This window comes from Lepidochelys kempii, chromosome 3 (genome assembly GCF_965140285.1).
Source record: "Lepidochelys kempii isolate rLepKem1 chromosome 3, rLepKem1.hap1, whole genome shotgun sequence".
Classification (NCBI taxonomy): Eukaryota; Metazoa; Chordata; order Testudines; family Cheloniidae; genus Lepidochelys; species Lepidochelys kempii.
The window spans coordinates 427821-453880 of NC_136382.1; the positions used below are offsets into that span (position 1 = coordinate 427821).

General features: G+C 53.0%; 1 protein-coding gene across 5 annotated transcripts in view; it reads left to right on the forward strand.

Moving 5' to 3' along the window:
* FNDC4 (fibronectin type III domain containing 4) overlaps nt 1–26060 on the forward strand; it is a 51749-nt gene that overhangs the window by 18120 nt on the left and 7569 nt on the right. For 2 of the 5 annotated variants that reach the window (XM_073335395.2, XM_073335394.2), the window contains exons 2-5: nt 11149–11264; nt 11889–12093; nt 16073–16162; nt 24884–25017. In XM_073335395.2, the coding sequence (XP_073191496.1) occupies nt 11149–11264; nt 11889–12093; nt 16073–16162; nt 24884–25017 (545 nt within the window). Of the gene's footprint in view, nt 1–9817; nt 11265–11888; nt 12094–16072; nt 16163–23205; nt 23320–24883; nt 25018–26060 lie in introns of those variants that run through there. The other 3 variants (XM_073335393.2, XM_073335392.2, XR_012157847.1) reach the window with 2 other exon arrangements.

Here is a 26060-nt window from a genome sequence, read left to right on the forward strand (position 1 = left end):
TCATCTAGTGGTACCTGCCAGTACCCCTTGGTTAAGTCCAAGGTAGAGATGAACTGGGCCCGTCCCAGTTTCTCTAATAGTTCATCTGTGCGTGGCATTGGATAGTTGTCTGGGCGAGTTACAGCATTTAGCTTACGGTAGACCATGCAAAAGCGTATCTCCCCATCTGGTTTGGGAACTAGAACCACTGGAGATGCCCATGCACTTTCAGAGGGGCGGATTACACCCATCTGTAGCATGTCCTGGATCTCCCGTTCTATAGCAGTTTTAGCTTGAGGAGACGCCCGGTAAGGTTGGACCCTAATTGGGTGAGCATTACCTGTGTCAATGGAGTGGTATGCCCGTTCAGTCAGTCCTGGGGTGGCTGAGAACATCGGCACATAGCTAGTGCACAGCTCCTGGATCTGCTGTCGCTGCATACGCCCAAGGGTCATGGAGAGGTTCACCTCTTCCATGCCACTAGCACATTTCCCTTCGTAGTAGACACCTTCAGGCCACTCAGCATTGTCTCCTCCCTGGGCTGTAAACTAACAAACCTTTAATTCTCTGGAATAAAAGGGCTTTAGAGAATTAATATGGTACACCTTAGGCTTTTGGTTGGAGGTGGGGAATGCTATGAGATAATTAACAGCTCCCAGGCGCTCCTGGACCATGAATGGCCCTTCCACGACAATTCCATTTTATGGGCCTGGAGCGCCTTTAAGACCATGACCTGGTCCCCTACTTTGAAGGAAAGCTCTCTGGCATGTTTATCATACCAGGCTTTTTGCTCTTTTTGAGCATCCTGTAGGTTTTCTTTAGCAAGGGCTAGAGAGGTTCGGAGAGTGTTTTGTAGGTTGGTTACAAAGTCCAGAATGTTAGTTCCTGGAGAAGGTGTAAATCCCTCCCATTGCTGCTTCACCAACTGCAATGGCCCCTTAACCTCACGGCCATATACAAGTTCAAATGGGGAAAACCCTAAACTGGGATGTGGTACAGCTCTGTGGGAAAGAGCAACCGCTGCAACACTAGGTCCCAATCATTGGAGTGCTCATTTATGAATCATGGCCCCCAAAGTCCCATTAAATTTCTCCACCAGGCCATTTGTTTGATGGTGGTAAGGAGTGGCAACCAAGTGATTTACCCCATGAGCTTCCCACAGGCTTTCCATAGTTCCTGCCAGGAAATTAGTCCCTGCATCTGTGAGGATGTCGGAGGGCCAACCTACTCTGGCAAAAATGTCTGCTAGTGCCTGGCACACACTTTTAGCCCTGGTGTTGATTAGAGCTACTGCTTCCGGCCATCGGGAGGCAAAAACCATGAAAGTCAGTATGTACTGCTTTCCTCGGGTGTCTTTTTCGGAAAAGGACCCAGAATATCCACAGCTACTCACTGAAATGGAACTTCAATGATGGGGAGTGGCTGGAGAGGGGCTTTGACCTGGTCTTGGGGTTTTCCCACTCTTTGGCATACCTCACAAGACCGGACATAGGTAGAAACATCCTTGCCCATTCCCTCCCAGTGGAACGACCTCCCTAAACGGTCTTTGGTCCTGTTCACCCCAGCATGGCCATTAGGGTGATCATGGGCTAAGCTCAAGAGCTTGGCCTGGTATTTAGTTGGAATTACCAACTGTCTCTGAGGATGCCAGTCTTCCTGGTGTCCACCAGAAAGAGTTTCCTTGTATAAAAGTCCTCTTTCTACAACAAACCTGGATCAATAAGAAGAGCTGAGAGGCGGTGTGTTGCTCCGTGCCGCCGTCCAAGCTCTCTGGAGGCTTTCATCCGCTTTCTGTTCGGTCTGGAACTGTTCCCTTGATGCTGGAGACATCAGTTCCTCATTGGATTGTGCACCTAGGCTTGGTCCCTCTGGAAGCGATGTAGGGGATGGGGCTGCTTCCGTTGACTGTGAACCGCTCTCCACTGGTGCCCTATGTTGGGGTTCAGGCTCTGGCTGAGCCTCTTGGGTAGGGTTATCGGCTGCTGCCGGTTCAGGTTCAGTGGGGCCCTCTGGTGTTGGGGTTGCAAGTACTTGATTCAGTGCTGGCAATGGGTCTGGTGCGAGTTGTTCCGCCGGTTCCGGTTCTGGGACTGGCTCTGTCTGGGTCTCTGGGACTGGATCCAATACTGCTGTTGCTGACGTTGGCCCGGGGTCCGGTTCCATCACCTCTGACCGGGTCCTGGTAGAAGTTTCCAGAACAGTGCTAGGCATGACGGCTGGTTTAGTCTGGCTGCGGGTGACCATTCCCACCCTCTTGGCTGACTTCACATGATTGGGTATAAAAGTAAAGTATAAAAATATTGCTCAGGGATGCAGGAGTGAAATCAGGAAGCACAAATCACACCTGGAGTTGCAGCTAGCAAGAGAGGTTAAGAATAACAAGAAGGGTTTCTTCAGGTATGTTAGCAACAAGAAGAAAGTCAAGGAAAGTGTGGGCCCCTTACTGAATGAGGGAGGCAACCTAGTGACAGAAGATGTGGAAAAAGCTAATGTACTCAATGCTTTTTTTGCCTCTGTCTTCATGAACAAGGTCAGCTCCCAGACGGCTGCACTGGGCAGCACAGCATGGGGAGAAGGTGACCAGCCCTCTGTGGAGAAAGAAGTGGTTCGGGACTATTTAGAAAAGCTGGATGAGCACAAGTCCATGGGGCCGGATGCGTTGCGTCCGAGAGTGCTAAAGGAGTTGGCGGATGTGATTGCAGAGCCATTGGCCATTATGTTTGAAAACTCATGGCGATTGGGGGAGGTCCCAGATGACTGGAAAAAGGCGAATGTAGTGCCCAGCTTTAAAAAAGGGAAGAAGGAGGATCCTGGGAAATACAGGCCAGTCAGCCTGACCTCAGTCCCTGGAAAAATCATGGAGCAGGTCCTCAAGGAATCAATTCTGAAGCACTTAGAGGAGAGGAAAGTGATCAGGAACAGTCAGCATGGATTCACCAAGGGCAAGTCATGCCTGACTAATCTGATTGCCTTCTATGATGAGATAACTGGCTCTGTGGATGAAGGGAAAGCAGTGGACGTGTTGTTCCTTGACTTTAGCAAAGCTTTTGACACGGTCTCCCACAGTATTCTTGCCAGCAAGTTAAAGAAGTACAGGCTGGATGAATGCACTATAAAGTGGATAGAAAGCTGGCTAGATTGTTGGGCTCAACGGGTAGTGATCAATGGCTCCATGTCTAGTTGGATCAAGTGGAGTGCCCCAAGGGTTGGGCCTGGGGCCGGTGTTGTTCAATATCTTCATAAAAGATCTGGAGGATGGTGTGGATTGCACCCTCAGCAAGTTTGCAGATGACACTAAACTGGGAGGACAGGTAGATACGCTGGAGGGTAGGGATAGGATACAGAGGGACCTAGACATATTGGAGGATTGGGCCAAAAGAAATCTGATGAGGTTCAACAAGGACAAGTGCAGAGTCCTGCACTTAGGACGGAAGAATCCCATGCACCGCTACAGACTAGGGACCGAATGGCTCGGCAGCAGTTCTGCAGAAAAGGACCTAGGGGTTACAGTGGACGAGAAGCTGGATATGAGTCAACAGTGTGCCCTTGTTGCCAAGAAGGCCCAATGGCATTTTGGGATGTATAAGTAGGGGCATTGCCAGCAGATCGAAGGACGTGATCATTCCCCTCTATTCAACATTGGTGAGGCCTCATCTGGAGTACTGTGTCCAGTTTTGGGCCCCACACTACAAGAAGGATGTGGAAAAATTGGAAAGAGTCCAGCGAAGGGTAACAAAAATGATTAGGTGTCTGGAACACATGACTTATGAGGAGAGGCTGAGGGAACTGGGGATGTTTAGCCTGCGGAAGAGAAGAATGAGGGGGGATTTGATAGCTGCTTTCAACTACCTGAAAGGAGTTCCAAAGAGGATGGCTCTAGACTGTTCTCAGTGGTAGCAGATGATAGAACAAGGAGCAATGGTCTCAAGTTGCAGTGGGGAAGGTTTAGGTTGGATACTAAGAAAAACTTTTTCACTAGGAGGGTGGTGAAACACTGGAATGCGTTACCTAGGGAGGTGGTGGAATCTCCTTCCTTAGATGTTTTTAAGGTCAGACTTGACAAAGCCCTGGCTGGGATGATTTAGTCGGGGATCGGTCCTGCTTTGAGCAGGGGGTTGGACTAGATGACTTCCTGAGGTCCCTTCCAACCTGATATTCTATGATTCTATTCTTTGATTCTATGATTGGCCAAGTCTTCCCCCAACAGCATGGGGATGGGATAATCATCATAGACTGCAAAAGTCCACGTTCCTGACCAGCCCTTGTACTGGACAGGCAACTTGGCTGTAGGCAAATTGAAAGAGTTGGACTTGAAGGGTTGAATAGTCACTTGGATCTCTGGGTTGATTAAATTGGAGTCCACTGAGGAAGTGTGGATAGCTGACACTTGTGCTCCGGTGTCCCTCCACGCGGTGACCTTCTTCCCGCCCACACTCTCAGTTTCCCTCCACTCCAAGGGTATCTGGGAGGTATCTGGACCTGAGGACCTCTAGTGTGATTCCAGTGCAATGAACTGTAATCTGTTTGGGTTCTTGGGGCAGTTGGCCTTTACATGCCCCGGCTCGTTACATTTAAAACATCGTCCAGCTAACAATAAAAAAAAATGTTTAAGTACATCAGATGCAGGAAGCCTGCCAAACAATTAGTGGGGCCTCTGGCCCATGGAGGTGCTAAAGGAGCACTCCAGGAAGACAAAGCCATTGCTGAGAAGGTAAATGAATTCTTTACAGCAGTCTTCACTGCAGAGGCTGAGGGAGATTCCCACACCTGAGACAGTCTTTTTAGGTGACAAATCTGAGGAACTGTCCCAGATGGAGGTGTCAGTAGAGAAGGTTTTGAAACAACTGATACATTAAACAGAAATAAGTCACCAGGACTAGATGGTATTTACCCAAGAGTTCTCAAGGAACTCAAATATGAAATTGCAGAATGACTAGCTATGGTATGTAACCTATCATTTAAATCAGCTTCTGTACCAGACGACTGGAGGGTAGTTAATGTGACACCAATTTTTTAAAAAGGCTCCAGAGGTGATTCCAGCAATTACAGGCCAGTAAGTCTAACTTCACTGCCAGGCAAAATGGTTGAAACTGTGGTAAAGAACAGAATTATCAGACACACAGATGAACACGATTTGTGGGGAAAAGCCAACATGGCTTTTAGAAAGGGAAATCATGCCTCACCAATCTATTAGAGTTCTTTGAGGGGGTCAGCAAACGTGGACAAGGGGGATCCAAAAAGAATGAAAAGTGGGGGGCAGGGGGGAGATGAAAATGTTCTTTTTCTTGGCTGGGCCCCCTGCTGTGCACAGGGCCCCCCCCAACTCTAAATCTGCCACTGCCTACACCCGCCCAGCCCCTGCCCCGCCTCTTCAGCTCCTGGGCTCTTCAGCCCCCTCTCCCAGGCCTGGGGCTGCCGCAGGGGTCTGTCCCCACAGCCAGGCTGCAGGGAGCGGGCCGACCCACTGCGCCCGGCGGGGGAGATGCATAGTGGCCCTGAGCTGCTGGAATCTTCCTGCTTCCTCCTCCACCCTCCCGTCCTGCAAGCGTAACCCACACACCTCCTGGGCTGGGCTTCTGTCCCCTCGGGTGCACCGAGGCCACTGAGAGAGAGAGAGAGAGAGAGAAAAGGAGTCTGCCCACAGCCTTAGCTAAGCACCAGGTGGCTTGTAGCTCGTGCACTAAGCGCCAGAGGTCCCTGGTTTGATCCCGCCTGCCAGCGACCCATAAGGACGGTGTCGCTGCTGCTTCGCCTCTCCTCTCCCCAGAGCAAAATGTCCCCTGGCTCCTGCAGGGGTGGGGCGAGAAAGATGGGCCTGCTCCTGCTCCCCCAAGAGATGGGGAAGTGGGGCAGACATCCCATCAGAAAGGGTTTCCCTTAGTGGAACATCAGGGGGGTCAGATGGACTGCACCCCCAGCTGAATCGCCCAACCATGTGACCCTGCCCCTCACTGAGACCTCAGCCTCCCTCTCCCCAGCCCAGCCACACTGTCCCCCTCTGTTCTGGGGACCCCCCGCCACAGCGCTCCCACGGCCACACCGCTGCCTCCGGTTCTGCCACAGGCTTCTCCTGGATTCCCACAGCAAAGCCACGCTCAGTCAGCAGCCCCCACAGATCCTCGAAGGGCTGCCTGAGCAGCTCCTGGCCCCCTGCAGCTTGGAATACGGAGGAAATCCCAGGAGACAGGAGGGGAGCTAGTGTGCTCTTAGGCTGGGTACAGGGCACTGGTCCTGGGCCAACAACAGACACCCGCCACCCTCTGCTCTCTGGCCCTGCAGACCAACCTCCCCTCTGGCTCCCAGTTCATGCAGATCCCGCCAAACCTCAGCCCGGCCTCTCATTCAGACCACGTCACCCGCTCCTCCTCCCCATTTCATCCACTCTTCCTACACAGCCACCCCCATCTTCTCCCCGCCCCTCCCCAATGGGCCCACCCAACGGGTGCTTGTTGGGACACCCTTGTAGGCAGGCTCTGCCCCCATCCAAATCCATCCTGGAGTCCCACTGCAGGAAAAGGACTGAGAACTGACAGACTGGGGGGCCCAAGCGGTGTGCGGCACACAGCAGGTCCCTCTGGGGGCACTCCCAGATCAAGCCGTGGGTCAGCCCGCCTCTCAGCTGCGCATGTCACAGTCTTCCCCACACTTCCTCTTTGTCACTTGGACTGCGCGCTCTTCGGGACAGGGCTGAGCCAGGCCTCCTTCAGGCGAGCGCGGCGCTGGGCATGGCACAACACGCGCGGGGGGAAGCTTTGCACATGCCTATCCCTGGACGGCAACCGGGCTCCTCTCACGAGCACCTGCTCAGCAATGAGTGCGTGCGTGTCGGCATCATCCGTGTGCTCGTTTGTACACGCGTGCCGGTTTGTGTGTGTGCCGGGGACTCGTGGGTCACACCGTGGCCCGTAATAAATAGCAAACCAGCACGGATTAACACAGACCCCGAGAAGAGCCGCTAGTGAATGTTGGCACCACTCTCGTTGTCAGCCGGACCCTTATCTGGCCTGCCTGCCTGCAAGGCACTTGGCCAGAGCCCTGGACCAGGAGTATCTGCTTAGATCCCCAGGCCAGACAGGCCCACTGCGATCAGCCAGTCTGACCCCCCTGTAGCGCACAGCCCAGAGGACTGCCCCACAGTCCTTCCGAGAGCAGCTGTTAGAAAAACAGCCAATCTGGACTGAAAAGTGGTCAGTGCTGAAGAATCCACCACAACCACTGGGAAATTGCTCCAGTGGGCAATTCCCCTTATTTCCATGGATCGTGTTGTACCGGACTCTGCTAGACTGAAGAGCTCACTGTTAACTATTTGTTCCCCATGTAGGTACCGATAGATTGTGATCTAATCGCCCTGTCACGGGGTTTATGGCTCACCAGTGGGGCGCCTCCTTGTGGTTCATCTGGGGATTAGCTCTCAACCCATGTGATACTCTCTCTTCATGACTTGGCCCTTCAGCCAGCTCACTACGGTCCTCCCCTCCCACAAAGTCCCTCTGGATAAGCTGTCTCAGGCAGTCTTCCAGTCCACCTCCCAGGGGCCAACAGAGGAACCCAGGCCCGCCCACTATTCCAGCTTCCAGCCCAGGGACCCCGTGTCTAACAACAACCAGCTACACACTCGGACCCGGCGGCTGTTTCCCTGGGCTTCCATCCAGGTGACCAGAGTTTCCTCTGCTCCCGGGGGCTATTTCACCAGGACCGGCTGGAGGCACCAGCAAAGCAAACACTGCTTGGGGCGACGCAATTCCAGGGGCGACATTCCGGCCCCCCCTTTCCCTTTCTTTTTTCTTGCTTGGGTAGTTGCACTCTCAGAACTTGGGGCAGCAAAAACCCTAGAGCTGGCCCCTGTATTTCACCTGCTCTCAGGTTCTTGCCAGAGTTTGTATTTCCCAGGCAAGACCCCAGGGCTCACTCCCCCAAGGCCACCTGCTTGTCTCTTGGCAGCGCCCCTCTCAAGGGAACAGTTGCAGAACTCCTTCCTAGAGCCTCCTCTTGTGCCTTACGTCCTGGTTTTATACTTGCTCAGCTTGCCCCTGCCCAGCTGGGCATCATCAGTGAGACTGAGCAGATCAGCCCAGACTCTCTTCCAGGTGCAGCCTGTCGTGAGGTTAATGACCCTTTTTACCTACTCAGGCCTTGTGTGGAGTAGAAACCCCCTCACGCACTCCTTAACCTTCTCTGGGTTCAGCTAATCAGGCTTAGCAATAGGCTCTAAGAGCTCTCAGGCAGGTTTTCTAATCCTTTAATCCATCTCATGGCTCTTCTCTGACCCCTCTCCAATTGAGGAATATCCAAAGCTTAATTTGTAACGTAAAAGGTGCTGGGACTCAAGCAATTTTTTACATTCGTAACTGATGCAGCCCAGAGGTGCCAGGGCTATGAGCTGCCAAGCCCTGGCACAAATTAAGCACCGTGAACGTCCTTCTTGAATTGGACACAGTATCCCATCAATGGTCGCACCAATGCCAAATAGCCTCTCTACTCCTACTCAAGATTCCCATTTATGCATCCAAGGGTGGCATTAGCCCTTTTGGCCATAGAGTCACACTGGGAACCCATGCTCAGCCGATTATCCATCACGACCCCCAAATCTTTTTCAGAGTCACTATTTCCCCGGGTAGAGTTCCCCCATCCTGTAAATACAGCCTGCATTCTTGGTTCCCAAATGTATATATTTAGCAGTATTAAAAGGCATATTGTTTGCCCGTGCCCAGCTTCCCAAGCAATCAGTACCTGTTTTCTTCATTATTTACCACTCACCCAATTGTTGTGTAGTTTTACATTTTCTTCCCGGTCATTAATAAAAATGTTAAATAGCAAAGGGAGCACCACGCCCCCCTCACCCCGCTTTCCTGGCTGCCACCTGTGGGAATCCCCAGTCGGTCACGGAGCACAGGACCTGCTCCCGTGTGCCTCCTCCAGGCCTGAGCAGCAGTGGCCTTACCCCTGTAGCCAGCCTGCGTGACTTTGTGGATGGAGATGGGGTGCCCAGGGCCAGAGTGAATAGATCCCTGCCCCACCTGGGCTGAGCCCTAGGAGGGCCCAAGGCCATAATGAGTTTGAGGGTCTCCTTCCTTGGGCTGGAGGATGCAGGAGGGCCCAGCACCCACGCCAGAGTCCTTGGTGACCTGTGGGCTCAGAGGAGCTGAGCACAGTGCAACCCCAGACAGGCCAGCACAGCTTGGCACCAGATCTCTGCCCTACACGACGCAGCTGCAGAAACAGCCAAAGCCAGCTCCCCTTCGCGCTTGGGAATGTCACGTATGTGCCTGTCTGCACACCCAGGCACAAATCCTCTCCCTACCAGCATGCATGGATGCTAGTTACCCCACCCAGCCCCCACTGGCAGCCCTCTGCCCAGGGTGAAGCAGTCAGATGCAGAGGCCTACATTTGGGGAGGAAATGGCTTTACCTCCTCAACTCACACTCCCTTCAGCTGCTCGGGCCATGAAACACCCTGCGCTGGCCAAGTCCTGCACTGTGCCCTAGTGTCCCTGCTGGGCTGCTCCTACGAGCCCAGGCACCACGGAGCCAAGTCAGGGGTTACTAATGGGTTTGCTGCATCTCTCCAGCTGGAGCCTCAGGCTAGTTCCCTGCCCTTGTTTCAAATCTCTCTGGGTCCTCTTGCATCAACCAGTCCCTCTGCCAGTCCTGTGCCTCCCATCACCTCACTCCCATGCAGCCCCTGCTCCAGGACCGGCTGGGCCGGATGTTCAAACACACCGTGCCCTGTCACTCTGGGCGTGCACTAACATCTGTGCAGGCTGGTAGGGACAGGATTTGTGCCTGGGTGTGCAGACAGGCACATATGCGACATTCGCCAAGCACTAAGGGAGGCTGGCTTTGGCTGTTTCTGCAGCTGCGTCACATTGCTCAGAACAGAGACCTGCTGCAAAAGCTGCTGTGGGAGTTTCTCTGCTGCTATTTCAGAGCTTATTCAGGAGGTGAAAACAAAAGCAGGGTGAAGGGAAAGCAATGCCCAGAGTGGTGAACACCTGTCATGGTGGGGCTGGGGCCCTGCAGGAAACCCAGTGAGTGGGAATCCTCAGGCAGTCAGGGCGCTTAGGGAGCCCTTAAAGATCTCTCCTTAGATGGGCAGGGACCACATCTCCTCTAGCCCCCAGCACAACAGGCCACAACCAACAACTGGAGAGGCACTGGAAGTGGCTACATCAGGCTTTTGCCTTTGACAGGACCTTTGCACTCTGGAGCGGAAACGGGAATGTGCTTTAAAACATCCCTGGGAGTGGGCAGTGCTGCCGGGGCTCACGGCTGCAGTCATCGTCCGCTGCTTTCATGCGTGGCCTGGGTTTGCGCCCCTTTCACATGGAAGCCATAGCATCCACCAACACTGGGGTTCACCTGGACTGCACATCCCCCTTCTGGGTGCTGCAAACCCCCAGGGCTCCACAGCCTTTCAGCCCTCCTCCAGTAGGAAACAATTTCTACTTATCGGAAAAGAAAACACCAGCACAAAGTGGCCACTTTCCAGCTGGCTCAGCAAAGGATGGCCTGGCCTGGAGAATGGCAGGGCTCCCAGTTTGGCCTAGGAGGAGGTCCACTGGGCTGGGAATCAAGGCAGCAGGTGTCCCTAGCTCTCTGCCCTTTGCACCCTTATCACTGAGCAAGGAGGCTGACAAGCATCAGTCCCTCCATCCTACAATCAGCTCTCAGAGGCTGCAAAAGGTCACAGCTGGCAGAGCAGGGAATAGAACCTATGCCTCTGCCATGGGAGACCCACGAACGGACCAGCTGAGGGAAATTTGGGCTGCTGGTACATCCTGTTCGCTGGGGCCCCACCCTCTCCCATTTAACTTTATTTACATAGACACTAAGCTGCTTTAGGGGGACCTGAACTGAGGCCCTGGTACAATTGTCTCCCCCTCATCAGCCCTGCCCATGGTGCCTCCACTTCCCCACCCTGCCTCTCAGAACGATTAGGCCAAATCTGCGTGCTTGGCTATGCAGTCTGCGCACGCTGCGAAGCCCGGTCAGGCCGTGGCAGAAGGGCTGTTGCTATGGACATCCTCAGATGCCGGTCGTTGTACAGGCTGGTTGGAGCTGGGTCCCAGGCAACGAAGCAGCTCGGTAATTTTATAGCGCACGAAGTGATCTTGGTCTTGTCCCCGCTTTCCTGCACACTGGCTTTCTGCTCCCTCTCCTGGTTCACAGCTAGGCCGCCGGCCCCAGTCAATGTGACTGTTACACACCTGAAGGCAAACTCCGCCACCGTCTCGTGGGATGTCCCAGAAGGAGACGTCATCATTGGCTATGCCATCTCACAGCAGGTACACCAGGCTCTGCCCCCAAGGTGTCTCTGCCCCTCGTCCCCATAGCCTCCACACTGCCTCCCCTTCCCTTGGGGAGGGCTTTCCCGGGAACCCCACCCCACCCGAGGGATGCACCATGAGCAGTGCTGGCCATGGGTTATGCAGGCTCCTTCTTCCTTTTCTGGCCATCCCACTGCTGGGGCATCAGCTCTGACCCCACCCATCTCTCATCATCCTCTCTGGGGCCAGCAGGCCATCGGGCCTCCAGGGGGTAGGACTGACTTGGCCCCACCCTCCTGGCCACCCCCACCTTGAAACCCCTCTACAAAAGGGGTGTGCTTCAGGCCAGTCTTGAGCCCCATCCCCTCCCTGCTGCCCTGGGCAGGGTCCCCACTCTGGGCGGGGCTTTGCGAGGGAGGAGTTTGTCCGTGTGACTGTACAATGGCATGGGGGGCTCTAGAAATACTGCTATTCACATGACTATCGCTGCCCTGCACGTGAACAGCCCAGCAGAGTCTCCTAGGAGCTCAGAGATCACCATGCCTCCACCCACCCATGCTGGCGACTTGCCCTCACTAACCCGTTTCCAGAAGGGCAGGGGAGCCCTCCCTGTGACTGACAGTGTCTCTCCCACTCTGGCAGCGGCAGGACGGGCAAATGCAGCGGTTCATCCGGGAGGTGAACACCACAAACCGGGCCTGTGTGCTGTGGGACCTGGCAGAGGACGCAGACTACATCATCCAGGTGCAGAGCATCAGCCTACATGGAGAGAGCCACGCCAGCAAGAGGGTCCATTTCCGGACCCTGAAAGAGACCGATCGCCTCCCCTCCAACAGCTCCAACCAAGGTAAGGGCAGAGCCCTTGCCACACGCTCTGGTTGGGAGATTGGTCACTGGGCCCTGCGAGAAATTCCCTGCAGGGCCCCACAGCCCACGGAAGCAGGTTCTGGGAACCGAGGGGAGTCGGGGCTGCCACGCGGGAATCCCCGTGGGGGCAGCTAGGGCTGGTGCTGTATTGCAATGCTGAGCTACACAGGAGCCCTGATTAAAGTCAGACCCCTCGCTGTTCAGCCTGCCCCCGATGAGGGGGCAGAAGGGGGGGATGGCTTGCAGAGGGGCTGGAAAGAGGCTCCTGGGGGCTCTTGGCAGGGGCTGGGCCCGGCCCTGGAGAGGAGCCATCTGTGCTCGGTGCAGAAGCCGCCTCCGCAGAAGCCTTTCGTTCCCCGCTGCTCGCTCAGGGCTCCTGAGGCCGGGCTGCTCAACGGGGGACAAGGAGACCCGGCTAGAACCACGAGGCTGTTGAAATAGCTCATGCAGTGTCCCAGTGTGGCAGGTTTGTCAGTCTGGGAGCGTCAGGAGCAGAGGCCCCAGGACCAGAGGCGAGGGAGTAAAGCCACGGCAGGACCTAGCACAGCATCTCTGGTAGTACAGCCACGCAGGCGGAATAGAGGCAAGCCTCTGCCCAGCGTGGAGCCGAGCTCCACAGGAGACACAAGGCCGGGGGGGAGACATTTCCTGCTGCACAGCCCAGACCCAGAGCGTCTGGGGCATCCTGCCGTGGGGTGGCACCTGCACAGGTTCCTCCACTAAATCCTGCGCCGAGGCAACAGAGGTGAGGGTGATACGCAGCCCCTCGCTCCTGGAAAAGCCCGTCCTAGAGAGGCGCAGCGCTGCCTGGCCTGCAGCCTTGCCCGCGCTGGACACCTGCTAACGTCACCCAAGCTCCCCCAGTACAGAGCAGGGGCAGAGCAATGGGGACCAGCTCCCTTGTCGTGTTGGGCTGCAGGGTGCTCGTACCAAGTCTCTGTTCCCACCAGCTCCCTGCAGAGGGTCAGTCCTGAGGGTGGAGCACTTTTCCCTGCTGGAGGAAAGTGATGGGGCACGCTCACTTCTCGTGAGCGCCTCCTGTTGGCTGGGTGCGACCCTGCACTTTCCATTTCTGTGCAGCCAGCGCCCCGTTGGCTGTCGCCCTGATCAGGCAGGTCCTCAGTGGCTCAGCCCCCCAGCCAAGTCACTCGGTTAATAGGTGAACGGATGGATGAACCCCTTCCGGGGGAGAAGGTCCACAAGGACCTGTCCCAGTGCTTATCTCTGGGCTTAGTTCTCAGCTACTCCTGGGCTTGATGTCCATGCCTGCCCTGATACAGAGCAGGGCCCCCAGCTTCCTGCCTGGGAGCTCTCTGCCTTTATGGGTTCTTATTGCCCCGCTCTGCAGCCAGGTCACTCCTTGCAGTTAAGTCCCCTTCCAGGGTAACAAAGTCCAACAAAAGGCTGGCCCTCTGCAGGGTCTTCAGCCCTGTTTAAACTCCAAGCCCCTTTCTTGGGCATTTAATGCCTTTTCTCCTCTCCTTGGGGCTTAGGCCACTCCTCTGGGGGGAACCTGGGCCTGCCTCACTACTCTGCATCCCAGGCTCCCAACTCAGCATCCCTGTAGACAGCAGCCATGTGCTGCTTCCCTTTAATGGTCACTGCTGCCTTCCCTGGGCTGCTTCTCACTCTGTCCCGTCCCATCACCTCCATGGGGTGTCACTGCCCGCCCGCCTGCTTCTGCTCCCAGCCAGCAACTGGAGATGCAGCCTTTGCAGTACCTTTTAACTGAGTCTGTTGTGCTCTGATTGGCTGCTTCTCTGCAGCCTCTCTAGGCAGGCCTGGAGGACCCACCTTCAGTGCTCCTGGCCTGGGGTGCGGGTGGTAGGATCGTGAGAGCCTGGTGCAGCCAGTCACAAGGATCCCTGGGCGTGTGACACTGGGGAGGTCCCACAAAGGGTTAAACCTGCCATGTGGCTGCTGCAACACTCCAGCATCTCCGTCCAGGCTGGGTCCCATCCGTCCCCCGCAGCCCGGGGCTCGCTCCGCCCCACACCCTGCTCCGGACGGGGAGCTGTGTTGATGCTCCTCGTGGGCACCGTTGCCCAGGGGAGGAATCATAGAATCATAGAATATCAGGGTTGGAAGGGACCTCAGGAGGTCATCTAGTCCAATCCCCTGCTCAAAGCAGGACCAAGCCCCAATTAAATCAAAAGGAGCTGGCTGGGGCAAGTGCGCGGTGCAGGGTGGACAGCTCGGCGCCCGACCCTGGAGCCCCAGGCTCAGCCCTCGTCCTTCTCCCCCTCCAGGCAGTGGCTGTCTGGTGAGCTCTTGGCTCACGGCCCTGCCCTCCTTGTCTCCCCAGTGACTTCTCCCAGGGGCCAGCGGGCTCAGTCCTCTTCCCCCTGGAGGGGCGTGCTGGGCTGGGAGATGCCAACCATGGGCTTCCCCATTAGAAGAGGGATTTCTGGGTAAACTGGCTGGTTTCTGAAAGGCAGCCAGCGCCATCAGTCCAGTGCCGCTCTCTGCAGGGCCGGAGGCAGCTTGGATCTGGACTGGAGCCTGAGTTTTGTCCACACAGGACCAGGTTGGCCTGACCTGTGTTAAAGGGGACAGCAGAGCCTTTGCACTGAGTGCTTTCCCCACACCTCCAGGTGCCATCCCAGTCCCTAGTCTCACCCCAGTGTTTGCCCTTGCTGACCCCTGACCCCTCTCTGGCTTCCCGTGTCGCTCTGCAGGCCCTGGCTGTGTCAGTCTCAATGGACTAAATGGGCCCAGAGAGCCCCAGACAGTAACGTGACCCTGTTGCTGTAAAACACAAAGCAGCTAAACAGCTTGCAGGCCTGACTCCAGCGACCTCGGCTTGCTTAGCACCTGGCAAATGCACTAGAAAACTCACACTCCCAGTCTGCAGAGCAACAACGCCGCCCTTCGTGCAGCACGCTGACCACCTCCGCACGCAGCCTTCGTGCAGCACGCTGACCCCCTCCGCACGCAGCCTTCGTGCAGCACGCTGACCCCCTCCGCACGCAGCCTTCGTGCAGCACGCTGACCCCCTCCGCACGCAGCCTTCGTGCAGCACGCTGACCCCCTCCGCACGCAGCCTTCGTGCAGCACGCTGACCACCTCCGCACGCAGCCTTCGTGCAGCACGCTGACCCCCTCCGCACGCAGCCTTCGTGCAGCACGCTGACCCCCTCCGCACGCAGCCTTCGTGCAGCACGCTGACCACCTCCGCACGCAGCCTTCGTGCAGCACGCTGACCCCCTCTGCACGCAGCCTTCGTGCAGCACGCTGACCCCCTCCGCACGCAGCCTTCGTGCAGCACGCTGACCACCTCCGCACGCAGCCTCCGCTCTCCCCAGCCAGCTGCCGAGGGCTGGTACTGACCCTGGACTCTGACATGAGCAGGAGGTACATCATCATCCCAGGCCGAACCAGAAAGCAAGGAGCTGCTGCTGAGCAGGAGGTGTGAGCCCCTTAGGGTGGGTGGCACATGCTGGAGTGTGGATGGAAGGGAGACAGGTGGGGCAGCTCTGTCAGCAGCCTGCTCCCCAGCACACACAGGCCTGCCAGACACAGACGCAGCCGTGCCCCAGGCCCCCCGGCTAGTGGGTATATGCCCCCTTTCCCTGGTGCACACGCCTCCCCTGACTATACCCCCATCTCCCGGGAAGAAGAGAAGGTGCTTTAACTCTCAAGGGACCGTCCGGGATCAGACCAGCCAGGCCAGCCTGCTGCCTCTGACCAGCCCCAGATGCCTCCGGGGCAGCAAAGGTGTGATTGGCTCAGGTGTCCCCTGCCCTTTACACAGCTGGGAGCTGAGGGGATGAAGCCCAGAGCCGTGTTTCCACGCCCTCCACTTGTGTCCTGTTGGCCCCTACGGTTCTGGGAGTCTCCTCTGGCTCCGTGCCGGGGCTGGGTGCTGTTTCTCATCCGCCCGCAGCCTGGTGGGGGCTGCACAACCTGACAGCCCCACCAGGCCGGGCCACTCCACGCTGCGCGGCATGTGTCTTGCAGGTGACATCACTGTGGAAGGGCTGGACAAGCAGCGGCAGCTCCAGACCGGGGAGATTGTCATCATCGTGACGGTGCTGCTCATGTGGGCAGGTGAGGAAAGGGGGAGGGCCAGTGCTCACTGGCCACCACCCAGGGTCCCACCCCATGGGCCTCTGGCCCCTCTGGATTCCATACAGGGGTTGGGCTGGAAGGCAGACATGGGTGTAAAGGCGGGCCCAGGAGATGCAGCGGGCTGTGGCTCGAGTGGGGGCGGGGGGCGGGCAGCTGTAGGTGTGAAATAAGCTTTTGACACAGTCCCCAGTGACGTTCTTGTAATGAACTAGGGAAATGTGGGCTAGATGAAACTAGTAGGTGCAAAACTGATTGCAAGACTGTACTGGAAGAGACGTTGTCAATGGTTCGCTCTCACGCCAGGGGGCATATCCCGCAGGTCAGCTCTGGGTCCAGTACCAGTCCCTGTTTTCATGAGTGATATGTGTAATGGAGTGGAGAGACTGCTTATAAAGTTTGTGGATGACACCAAGCTGGGAGGGGTTGCAACCACTTTGGAGGAAAGGATTAGAACTCAAATTGGCCTTGACAAATTAGAGAATTGGTCTGAAAACAACAAGATGAAATTCAGTAAAGACAAGGGCAAAGTCCACGTGCAGTGTTGCTGTAGCCGCATTGGACCCAGGATGTTAGAGATACCGGGGGGGTGAGGTAATATCTTTTATTGGATCAGTGTCTGTTGGTGAGAGAGACAAACTTTCAAGCTTACACTTGAGACCTGAAGGTGGGACAAGAACAATGAACTTAATCTGCAGCAAGGGAGATTTAGATTAGGTTTTAGGAAAAACTTTCTAACTCTAAGAGTAGTTACGCTCTGGAACAGGCTTCCAGGGGAGACTGTGGAATCCCCATCATGAGAGGTCTTTAGGAACAGGTTGGACAGACCCTGTCAGGCACAGTCTAGGTTTACTTGGTCGTATCATAGTGCAGGGGCTGGACTTGGTGAAAGTCAATTGACCCTGACTACAGATAACCAGCTGAGCCATCGAGGCGTCTAGACAGACTTATGTGGAGTGCTGGGGAGGAGCCGGTGGCTGTGGCACATGTAGGTACCAGTGGCGTAGGGAAGGGGAGGAGAGACGCCCTGGAGGCCAAATTTAGGCTGCTAGCAGAGAGACTGAAATCCAGGACCTCTAGGGTGGCATTCTCAGAAATGCTTCCAGTTCCAGGCGCAGGGCCAGGTGGGCAGGCAGAGCTTCGGAGTCTCAATGCGCGGATGAGATGATGGTGTAGGGAGGAGGGGTTTAGATTTATTAGGAACTGGGGAAACTTTTCGGATAGGGGGAGCCTATACAGGAAGGATGGGCTCCACCTAAACCAGAGTGGATCCAGACTGCTGGCACTTCACATTAAAAAAGTTGCAGAGCAGTTTTTAAACTAAGAGATGGGGGAAAGATGATTGCTGCAGAGGAGCATGTGGATCGGACAGAGACTTCTCTTAGAGGAGAGTCTATTGATAGAGATTCTCTAGGTTTTAGGAAGGAGGAGGGGGATGAAAGAGGATAAAGTATGGGCCAGATCAGACGAGAAGATTCACATTAAAAAGAATCTGACACATCAGGAAAGGGCAGACAAATAAACAGTGACAAGATTTTAAAATGCTTGTACACAAATGCGAGAAGTCTAACTAATAAGATGGGTGAACTAGAGTGCCTCATGTTAAAGGACGATATTGATATAATAGGCATCACAGAAACCTGGTGGAGCGAGGACAATCAATGGGACATAATCATTCATAAGAACATAAGAATGGCCGTGTTGGGTCAGACCAAAGGTCCATCCGGCCCAGTATCCTGTCTACCGACAGTGGCCAATGCCAGGTGCCCCAGAGGGAGTGAACCTAACCGGTAATGATCATTGATCTCTCTCCTGCCATCCATCTCCACCCTCTGACAAACAGAGGCTACGGACACTATTCCTTACCCATCCTGGCTCATCGCCATTAATGGACTTAACCTCCATGAATTTATCCATTGTCTTTTAAACCCTGTTATAGTCCTAGCCTTCACAACCTCCTCAGGCAAGGAGTTCCACAGGTTGACTGTGCTCTGAGTAAAGAAGAACTTCCTTTTATTTGTTTTAAACCTGCTGCCCATTAATTTCATTTGGTGGCCTCTAGTTCTTATATTATGGGAACAAGTAAATAACTTTTCCTTATTCACTTTCTCCACACCACTCATGATTTTATAGACCTCTATCCTATCCCCCCTTAGTCTCCTCTTTTCCACGCTGAAAAATCCCAGCCTCTTTCTGGGGTACAAAATATATTGGAAGGATAGAACAGGTCATGCGGGGGGGGGAGGGGAGTGGCACTATATGTGAAAGAAAATGTAGAATCAAATGAAGTAATAATCTTAAATGAATCCACATGTTCCATAGAATCTCTATGGATAGTAATTCCAGGCTCTAATAAGAATATAACAGTAGGGATCTATTACCGACCACCTGACCAGGACAGTGATAGTGACGATGAAATGCTTTAAGGGAGATTAGAGAGGCTATCAAAATAAAAAACTCAGTAATAGTGGGGGATTTCAATTATCCCCATATTGACTGGGTACATGTCACCTCAGGACGAAATGCAGAGACAAAATTTCTTGATACTTGCAATGACGGCTTCTTGGAGCAGGTGGTACAGGAACCCACCAGGGGAGAGGCAACTCTCGATCTCGTCCTGAGTGGGGCGCAGGATCTGGTCCAACAGGTAACTGTAACAGGACCGCTTGGAAATAGTGACCATAATATAACAACATTTAACATTCCGGTGGTGGGAAGAACACCGCAACAGCCCAACCCTGTGACATTTAATTTCAGAAAGGGGAACTATGCAAAAATGAGGCGGTTAGTGAAACAGAAATTAAAAGGTTCAGTGGCTAGAGTGAAATCATAGAATCATAGAATATCAGGGTTAGAAGGGACCCCAGAAGGTCATCTAGTCCAACCCCCTGCTCAAAGCAGGACCAATTCCCAGTTAAATCATCCCAGCCAGGGCTTTGTCAAGCCTGACCTTAAAAACCTCTAAGGAAGGAGATTCTACCACCTCCCTAGGTAACGCATTCCAGTGTTTCACCACCCTCTTAGTGAAAAAGTTTTTCCTAATATCCAATCTAAACCTCCCCCTCTGCAACTTGAGACCATTACTCCTTGTCCTGTCCTCTTCTACCACTGAGAACAGTCTAGATCCATCCTCTTTGGAACCCCCTTTCAGGTAGTTGAAAGCAGCTATCAAATCCCCCCTCATCCTTCTCTTCCGCAGACTAAACAATCCCAGCTCTCTCAGCCTCTCCTCATAAGTCATGTGTTCCAGTCCCCTAATTATTTTTGTTGCCCACCTCTGGATGTTTTCCAATTTTTCCACATCCTTCTTGTAGTGTGGGGCCCAAAACTGGACACAGTACTCCAGATGAGGCCTCACCAGTGTCAAATAGAGGGGAACGATCATGTCCCTCGATCTGCTGGCAATGCCCCTACTTATACGTCCCAAAATACTGTTAGCCTTCTTGGCAACAAGGGCACACTGTTGACTCATATCCAGCTTCTCATCCACTGTAACCTCTAGGTCCTTTTCTGCAGAACTGCTGCCTAGCCATTCGGTCCCTAGTCTGTAGCGGTGCATGGGATTCTTCCATCCTAAGTGCAGGACTCTGCACTTATCCTTGTTGAACCTCATCAGATTTCTTTTGGCCCAAACCTCCAATTTGTCTAGGTCCCTCTGTATCCTATCCCTGCCCTCCGGCGTGTCTACCACTCCTCCCAGTTTAGGAGGAGTGGTAGATATGCTGCAAGCTGCATGGACACTTTTCAAAGACACCATAATAGAGGCCCAACTTAAATGTATACACCAAAATAAAAAACACAACAAAAAAAACTAAAAAAAAGAGCCACCGTGGCTTAACAACCATGTAAAAGAAGCAGCAAGAGATAAAAAGGCATCTTTTAAAAAGTGGAAGGCAAATCCTAGTGAGGTAAATAGAAGGGAGCATAAACACTGCCAAATTAAGTGTAAAAAGGTAATAAGAAAAGCCAAAAAGGAGTTTGAAGAACAGCTAGCCAAAAACTCAACAGGTAATAACAAAATGTTTTTCAAGTACATCAGAAGCAGGAAGCCTGGTAAACAACCAGTGCGGCCCCTGGGCAATCGAGATACAGAAGGAGCCCGTAAAGACGATAAAGTCATCGCGGAGAAACTAAATTAATTCTTTGCTTCAGTCTTCATGGCTGAGGATGTGAGGGAGATTCCTAAACCTGAGCCGTCTTTTGTAGGTGACAAATTGGAGGAATTTGTCACAGATTGAAGTGTCAATAGAGGAGGTTTTGGAATTAATTGAGAAACTGAACAGTAACAAGTCACTGGGCCCAGACGGCATCACCCAAGAGCTCTGAAAGAACTCAAACGTGAAATTGTGGAACTATTAACTATGGTTTGTATCCTGTCCTTTAAATCAGCTTCTGTACCCAGTGACTGGAAGATAGCTAATGTAACGCCAATATTTAAAAAGGGCTCTAGAGGTGATCCCAGCAATTACAGACCAGTAAGTCTAACGTCAGTACCGGGCAAATTAGTTGAAACAATAGTAAAGAACAAAATTGTCAGACACATAGAAGAACATAAATTGCTGTGCAAAAGCCAACATGGTTTCTGTAAAGGGAGATCATGTTTTACTGATCTATTCGAGCTCTTTGAGGGGGTCAACAAACATGTGGCCAAGGGGGAGCCAGTGGACATAATGTACTTAGATTTCCAGGAAGCCTTTGACAAGGTCCCTCACCAAAGGCTCTTACATAAATTAAGTTGTCATGGGATAAGACGGAAGATCCTTTCATGGATTGACAACTGGCTAAAAGACCCCTAACAAAGGGTAGGAATAAATGGTAAATTTTCAGAATGGAGAGGGGTAACTAGTGGTGTTCCCCAAGGGTCAGTCCTACGACCAATCCTATTCAACTTATTCATAAATGATCTGGAGAAAGGGGTAAACAGTGAGGTGGCAAAGTTTGCAGATAATACTAAACTGCTCAAGATAGTTAAGACCAAAGCAGACTGTGAAGAACTTCAAAAAGATCTCACAAAACTAAGTGATTGGGCAACAAAATGGCAAATGAAATTTAATGTGGATAAATGTAAAGTAATGCACATTGGAAAAAATAACCCCAACTATACATACAATATGATGGAGGCTAATTTAGCTACAACTAATCAGGAGAAAGATCTTGGAGTCGTCGTGGATAGTTCTCTGAAGACATCCACGCAGTGTGCAGCGGCAGTCAAAAAAGCAAACGTGATGTTAGGAATCATCAGAGAATAAGAGGGAGAATATCTTATTGCCCTTATATAAATCCATGGTATGCCCACATCTTGAATACTGCATACAGATGTAGTCCCCTCATCTCAAAAAAGATAGACTGGTGTCAGAAAAGGTTCAGAGAAGGGCAACTAAAATGATTAGGGGTTTGGAACGGGTCCCATATGAGGAGAGATTAAAGAGGCTAGGACTATGATTTAACTGGGAATTGGTCCTGCTTTGAGCAGGGGGTTGGACTAGATGACCTTCTGGGGTCCCTTCCAACCCTGATATTCTATGATTCTATGACTTTTCAGCTTGGAAAAGAGGAGACTAAGGGGGGATAGGATAGAGGTCTATAAAATCATGAGTGGTGTGGAGAAAGTGAATAAGGAAAAGTTATTTACTTGTTCCCATAATATAAGAACTAGGGGCCACCAAATGAAATTAATGGGTAGCAGGTTTAAAACAAATAAAAGGACCTTCTTCTTCGCTCAGCGCACAGTCAACCTGTGGAACTCCTTGCCCGAGGAGGTTGTGAAGGCTAGGACTATAACAGGGTTTAAAAGACAATGGATAAATTCATGGAGGTTAAGTCCATTAATGTCAATGAGCCAGGATGGGTAAGGAATAATGTCCCTCGACTCTGTTTGTCAGAGGGTGGAGATGGATGGCAGGAGAGAGATCACTGATCATTACCTGTTAGGTTCACTCCCTCTGGGGCACCTGGCATTGGCCACTGTCGGAAGACAGGATACTGGGCTGGATGGACCTTTGGTCTGACCCAGTACGGCCATTCTTATGTTCTTATGAGCCTGATCTCCCTTCTGTAGCTGTAGCTAAGAGGACTCTGGTGATCCTTGGACATATATGCAAGAGTAAGGAGGTGTTATTTCCTCTTCGCTTTGCATTAGTGGGACCACTGCTAGATACTGTGTCCGGTTCTGGGTCCACCCTTCAAAAAAGATTGCAACGAGTTGGAAAGGGTTCAGAAGAGAGTGACACGCAGTGTGGGTCTGCCTGAGTACACAGACGCACACTTGGGGGCGGGAGCTAACGCGCTATCAGTAACAGCGTGGCCAATGCAGCAGCAGGAGAGATTCTGGCTGGACACCAGAGCTCAGCTCCCAGGCTCGCGAGGTTAGGCTGCTACTGGCCTGCAGTGGGCATCCTGCGATTTTTAGCTCCAGCCCCGCTAACGGAAGTCAGTCCCCCCAGGCTGGGAGACCCACTCCCAGCTGCACTGCTGACACCCTGTCTGAGGCCTGGAAAGTGTGCCTCCGAGTGAAAGATTCCAGGAGCCCAACCTGCTTAATGCAGGAGAAGGTTAAGAGGGAGGGGGCTCTTTGGGGCAGTCTACCCAGAGATTCCCAGACTCTAGGCCGGAAGGGAGTCTCATGATTTTCTAGTCTGACCTGCATAACACAAGCTAGAGAACCTGCCTCAGTGATTTCTGCAGCCGGCCCATTACTTCCCATGGAGCTATTAAAAGCACACCCAGTCTTAATGTAAAGACTCCAAGCAAAGGAGAATTCACCACTCCCCTCGGTCAGTCATTCCAATGGACAATTGCCATTTTGCCAGGGTGTGAGGTCTAAGGGGGGCAGGGTAGGGGGCAACACAAGAGCTAGGCAAAAGTTTTAATCAAAATGTATTTTTGATGACAGAGGCTTTATGAAGTAAACCAAACCTTTGTGAACAATGTTTTTTTTCTACGATTTTAGATTTTTTGATTAAATGAGATTTTGTTGCGATTTTTTTTCTTTCTTCTCTTTTTCCTCTGCACATGGTATTGATGAGACTGAAACTGGATACTGCAGCCAGTCCTGGTGTCCACATTTTAAACAGGATGTTGAAAAATTGGAGACCATGCAGAAAATAGCTATCAAATTATTCAAAGGCTGGAGAAAACAAGTGAGAGACTTAAAGGGCTCAATCTGTTTAGTTATGAAAAAGAAGATTACAAGGTGAATTGTCTAATTACCTTCATGGGGAGAAAACCCCAAGTACTAACAGGCTCTTTGGTCTACCAGTAAAAGGCAAATAAGAACCAATGAAGCCAGACAAATTCAAAGGAGAAATTAGGCACAAATGTTTAACAGTGAGGGTGATCAGCCATTGGGACAAACTCTCAAGGAAGCAGTGGAGTCTCATCTCTTGATGTCTTAAAATCAAGCCATGCTGCTTTTCTGGAAAATATTTTAGGGGGGAGTTGTGGGATGGGGTAGGGTGTTGGGGAGTTGTGGGGAGGGGCGGTGTTGGGGGGATGGTGTTGGGGGAGATGTGGGAAAAGGGTGTCGTGGGGAAAGGTGGGGTGCTGGGGGAGTTGTGGGGAAAGATGGGATGTTGTGGGGAAGGGGAGTTGTGGGGAGGGTTGGTGTTGGGGGAGTTGTGGGATGGGGTAGGGTGTTGGGGAGTTGTGGGGAGGGGCGGTGTTGGGGGGATGGTGTTGGGGGAGATGTGGGAAAAGGGTGTCGTGGGGAAAGGTGGGATGCTGGGGGAGTTGTGAGGAGGGGTGGTGTTCGAGGTGGGTGTTGTTGGAAGAAGGTGGTATTTGGGGCAATGTGGGCAAGGGGTGGTGTTGTGGGTGTTGCGGGGGGAGTTGTAGGGTGGGGGTGGTGTTGGGGAAGACGTAGGGAAGAGGTGTTGTGGGGAAAGATGGGATGTTGTGGGGAAGGGGAGTTGTGGGGAGGGTTGGTGTTGGGGGGATGGTGTTGGGGGAGTTGTGGGGAGGGTGGTGTTGGGGGAGATGTGGGAAAAGGTTGTCGTGGGGAAAGGTGGGATGCTGGGGGAGTTGTGAGGAGGGGTGGTGTTCGAGGTGGGTGTTGTTGGAAGAAGGTGGTATTTGGGGCAATGTGGGCAAGGGGTGGTGTTGTGGGTGTTGCGGGGGGAGTTGTAGGGTGGGGGTGGTGTTGGGGAAGACGTAGGGAAGAGGTGTTGTGGGGAAAGATGGGATGTTGTGGGGAAGGGGAGTTGTGGGGAGGGTTGGTGTTGGGGGGGTGGTGTTGGGGGAGTTGTGGGGAGGGTGGTGTTGGGGGAGATGTGGGAAAAGGGTGTCGTGGGGAAAGGTGGGATGCTGGGGGAGTTGTGAGGAGGGGTGGTGTTCGAGGTGGGTGTTGTTGGAAGAAGGTGGTATTTGGGGCAATGTGGGCAAGGGGTGGTGTTGGGGGTGTTGTGGGGAGGGGGTGTTGGGCAAGATGTAGGGAAGAGGTGTTGTGGGGAAAGGTGCGGTGCTGGGGGAGTTGTGGGAAAGGGTGCTGTTGGAAGTATTGGGGGGAAGGGGAGTTGTGAGGAGGGGTGGTGTTGGGGTACTTCCAGGGGGGTGGTGTTGGAGACATGTGAGTTGCAGGAAGGGCACAGTGTTGGGGGATGGTGGTGTTGGAAGAAGGTGATATTTGGGGCAGTGTTGTGGGCAGGGGGTGGTGTTGGGCACAGTGTTGGGGACGCCCCCTCAAACCATGCCTGTCTCTCCCTGCAGCGGTGATCGCGCTCTTCTGCAGACAGTATGACATTATCAAGGACAACGACTCCAACAACAACAAGGAAAAGACCAAGCCACCCTCAGAGCACAGCACCCCGGAGCGACCCACGGGGGGGCTCCTGCGCAGCAAGGTAACAGGGGGAGCGGGTTACTGGGGGATGGGGTCTGTGTGTGCGAGTCACTGGGGGTGGTCGTGTGGTAAGAGACCTCAGATTTCTTAAGACAAGGAGCAGTTTGGGGCAGGGACTGTCTCTTAGTATAGTCATGGGCAGCAGCCAATGGAAGGGATCCCCGACCCCCATGGCTCTTTGGAGTTAACCCTGGTAATAATAAATATGGGGTAACGGGGCTCCTTTGAGGCTGCCAGTTCTGTTGTTTGTTTAGTGAATTTTAGCCAAGAACAGTGTGGCCGGCACAAGGCTCAGAGGGTGATAATCTCCACCTCCAGCCACAGCAAGCTGCCTGCTCTCTGATACTCATTCTTCTTTGATTACAAGGCCAGAAGGGACCACTTGTGATCATCTAGTCTGACCTCCTGTATGACACAGTCTGTATGACCCCATATCAGCTTATCCATTAGTCTCTTGGGATTGATATCAGGTTGATTGGCCTATAGTTATCCAAATCATCTTGCTCGCCCTTTTTGAATACTGGCACAACACTAGAGTTCTTCCAGTCATTTGGAATTTCTCTAGTGGTCTGAGTTATTAACAATGAACACCAGCAGCCAGAGATCCTCAGCCAACTCTTTTTTACTCTTCTGTGACAGTTCTCATAGCCTGAGAGCTGATTTTAAAATGTTTATCCCTAATAGATGATTTTTAACATTCTCCCCAGTTACTAATGGCCTGGAAAGAACTTCATCTCCATGTGATACAAGCAGTTGTTATCTGTCTGTCTCAGGGTTTCATACAGCTGCCCATCACCACGTATCTGAGCACCTTCCACCTGAAACTCCCAGCAATCGCCCAGTCCCTAGAGACTGGGGTGGCTGGCTCGTCTCATTTTGGGGCAAAATCTCCATTTGGAGAGGGATTTGGGTTTTTTTTTTCCCTAATGTTATTTTCTCTGTGTTGGTCAGTTGGGTTTCTTAGGGGCGTGGGGGGCAGTGCTGGTGGGTTGGGCTTATTGGGGAGGGAAGGGGGGCAGTCAGGGGCAGAAGGGAATGGTAGCA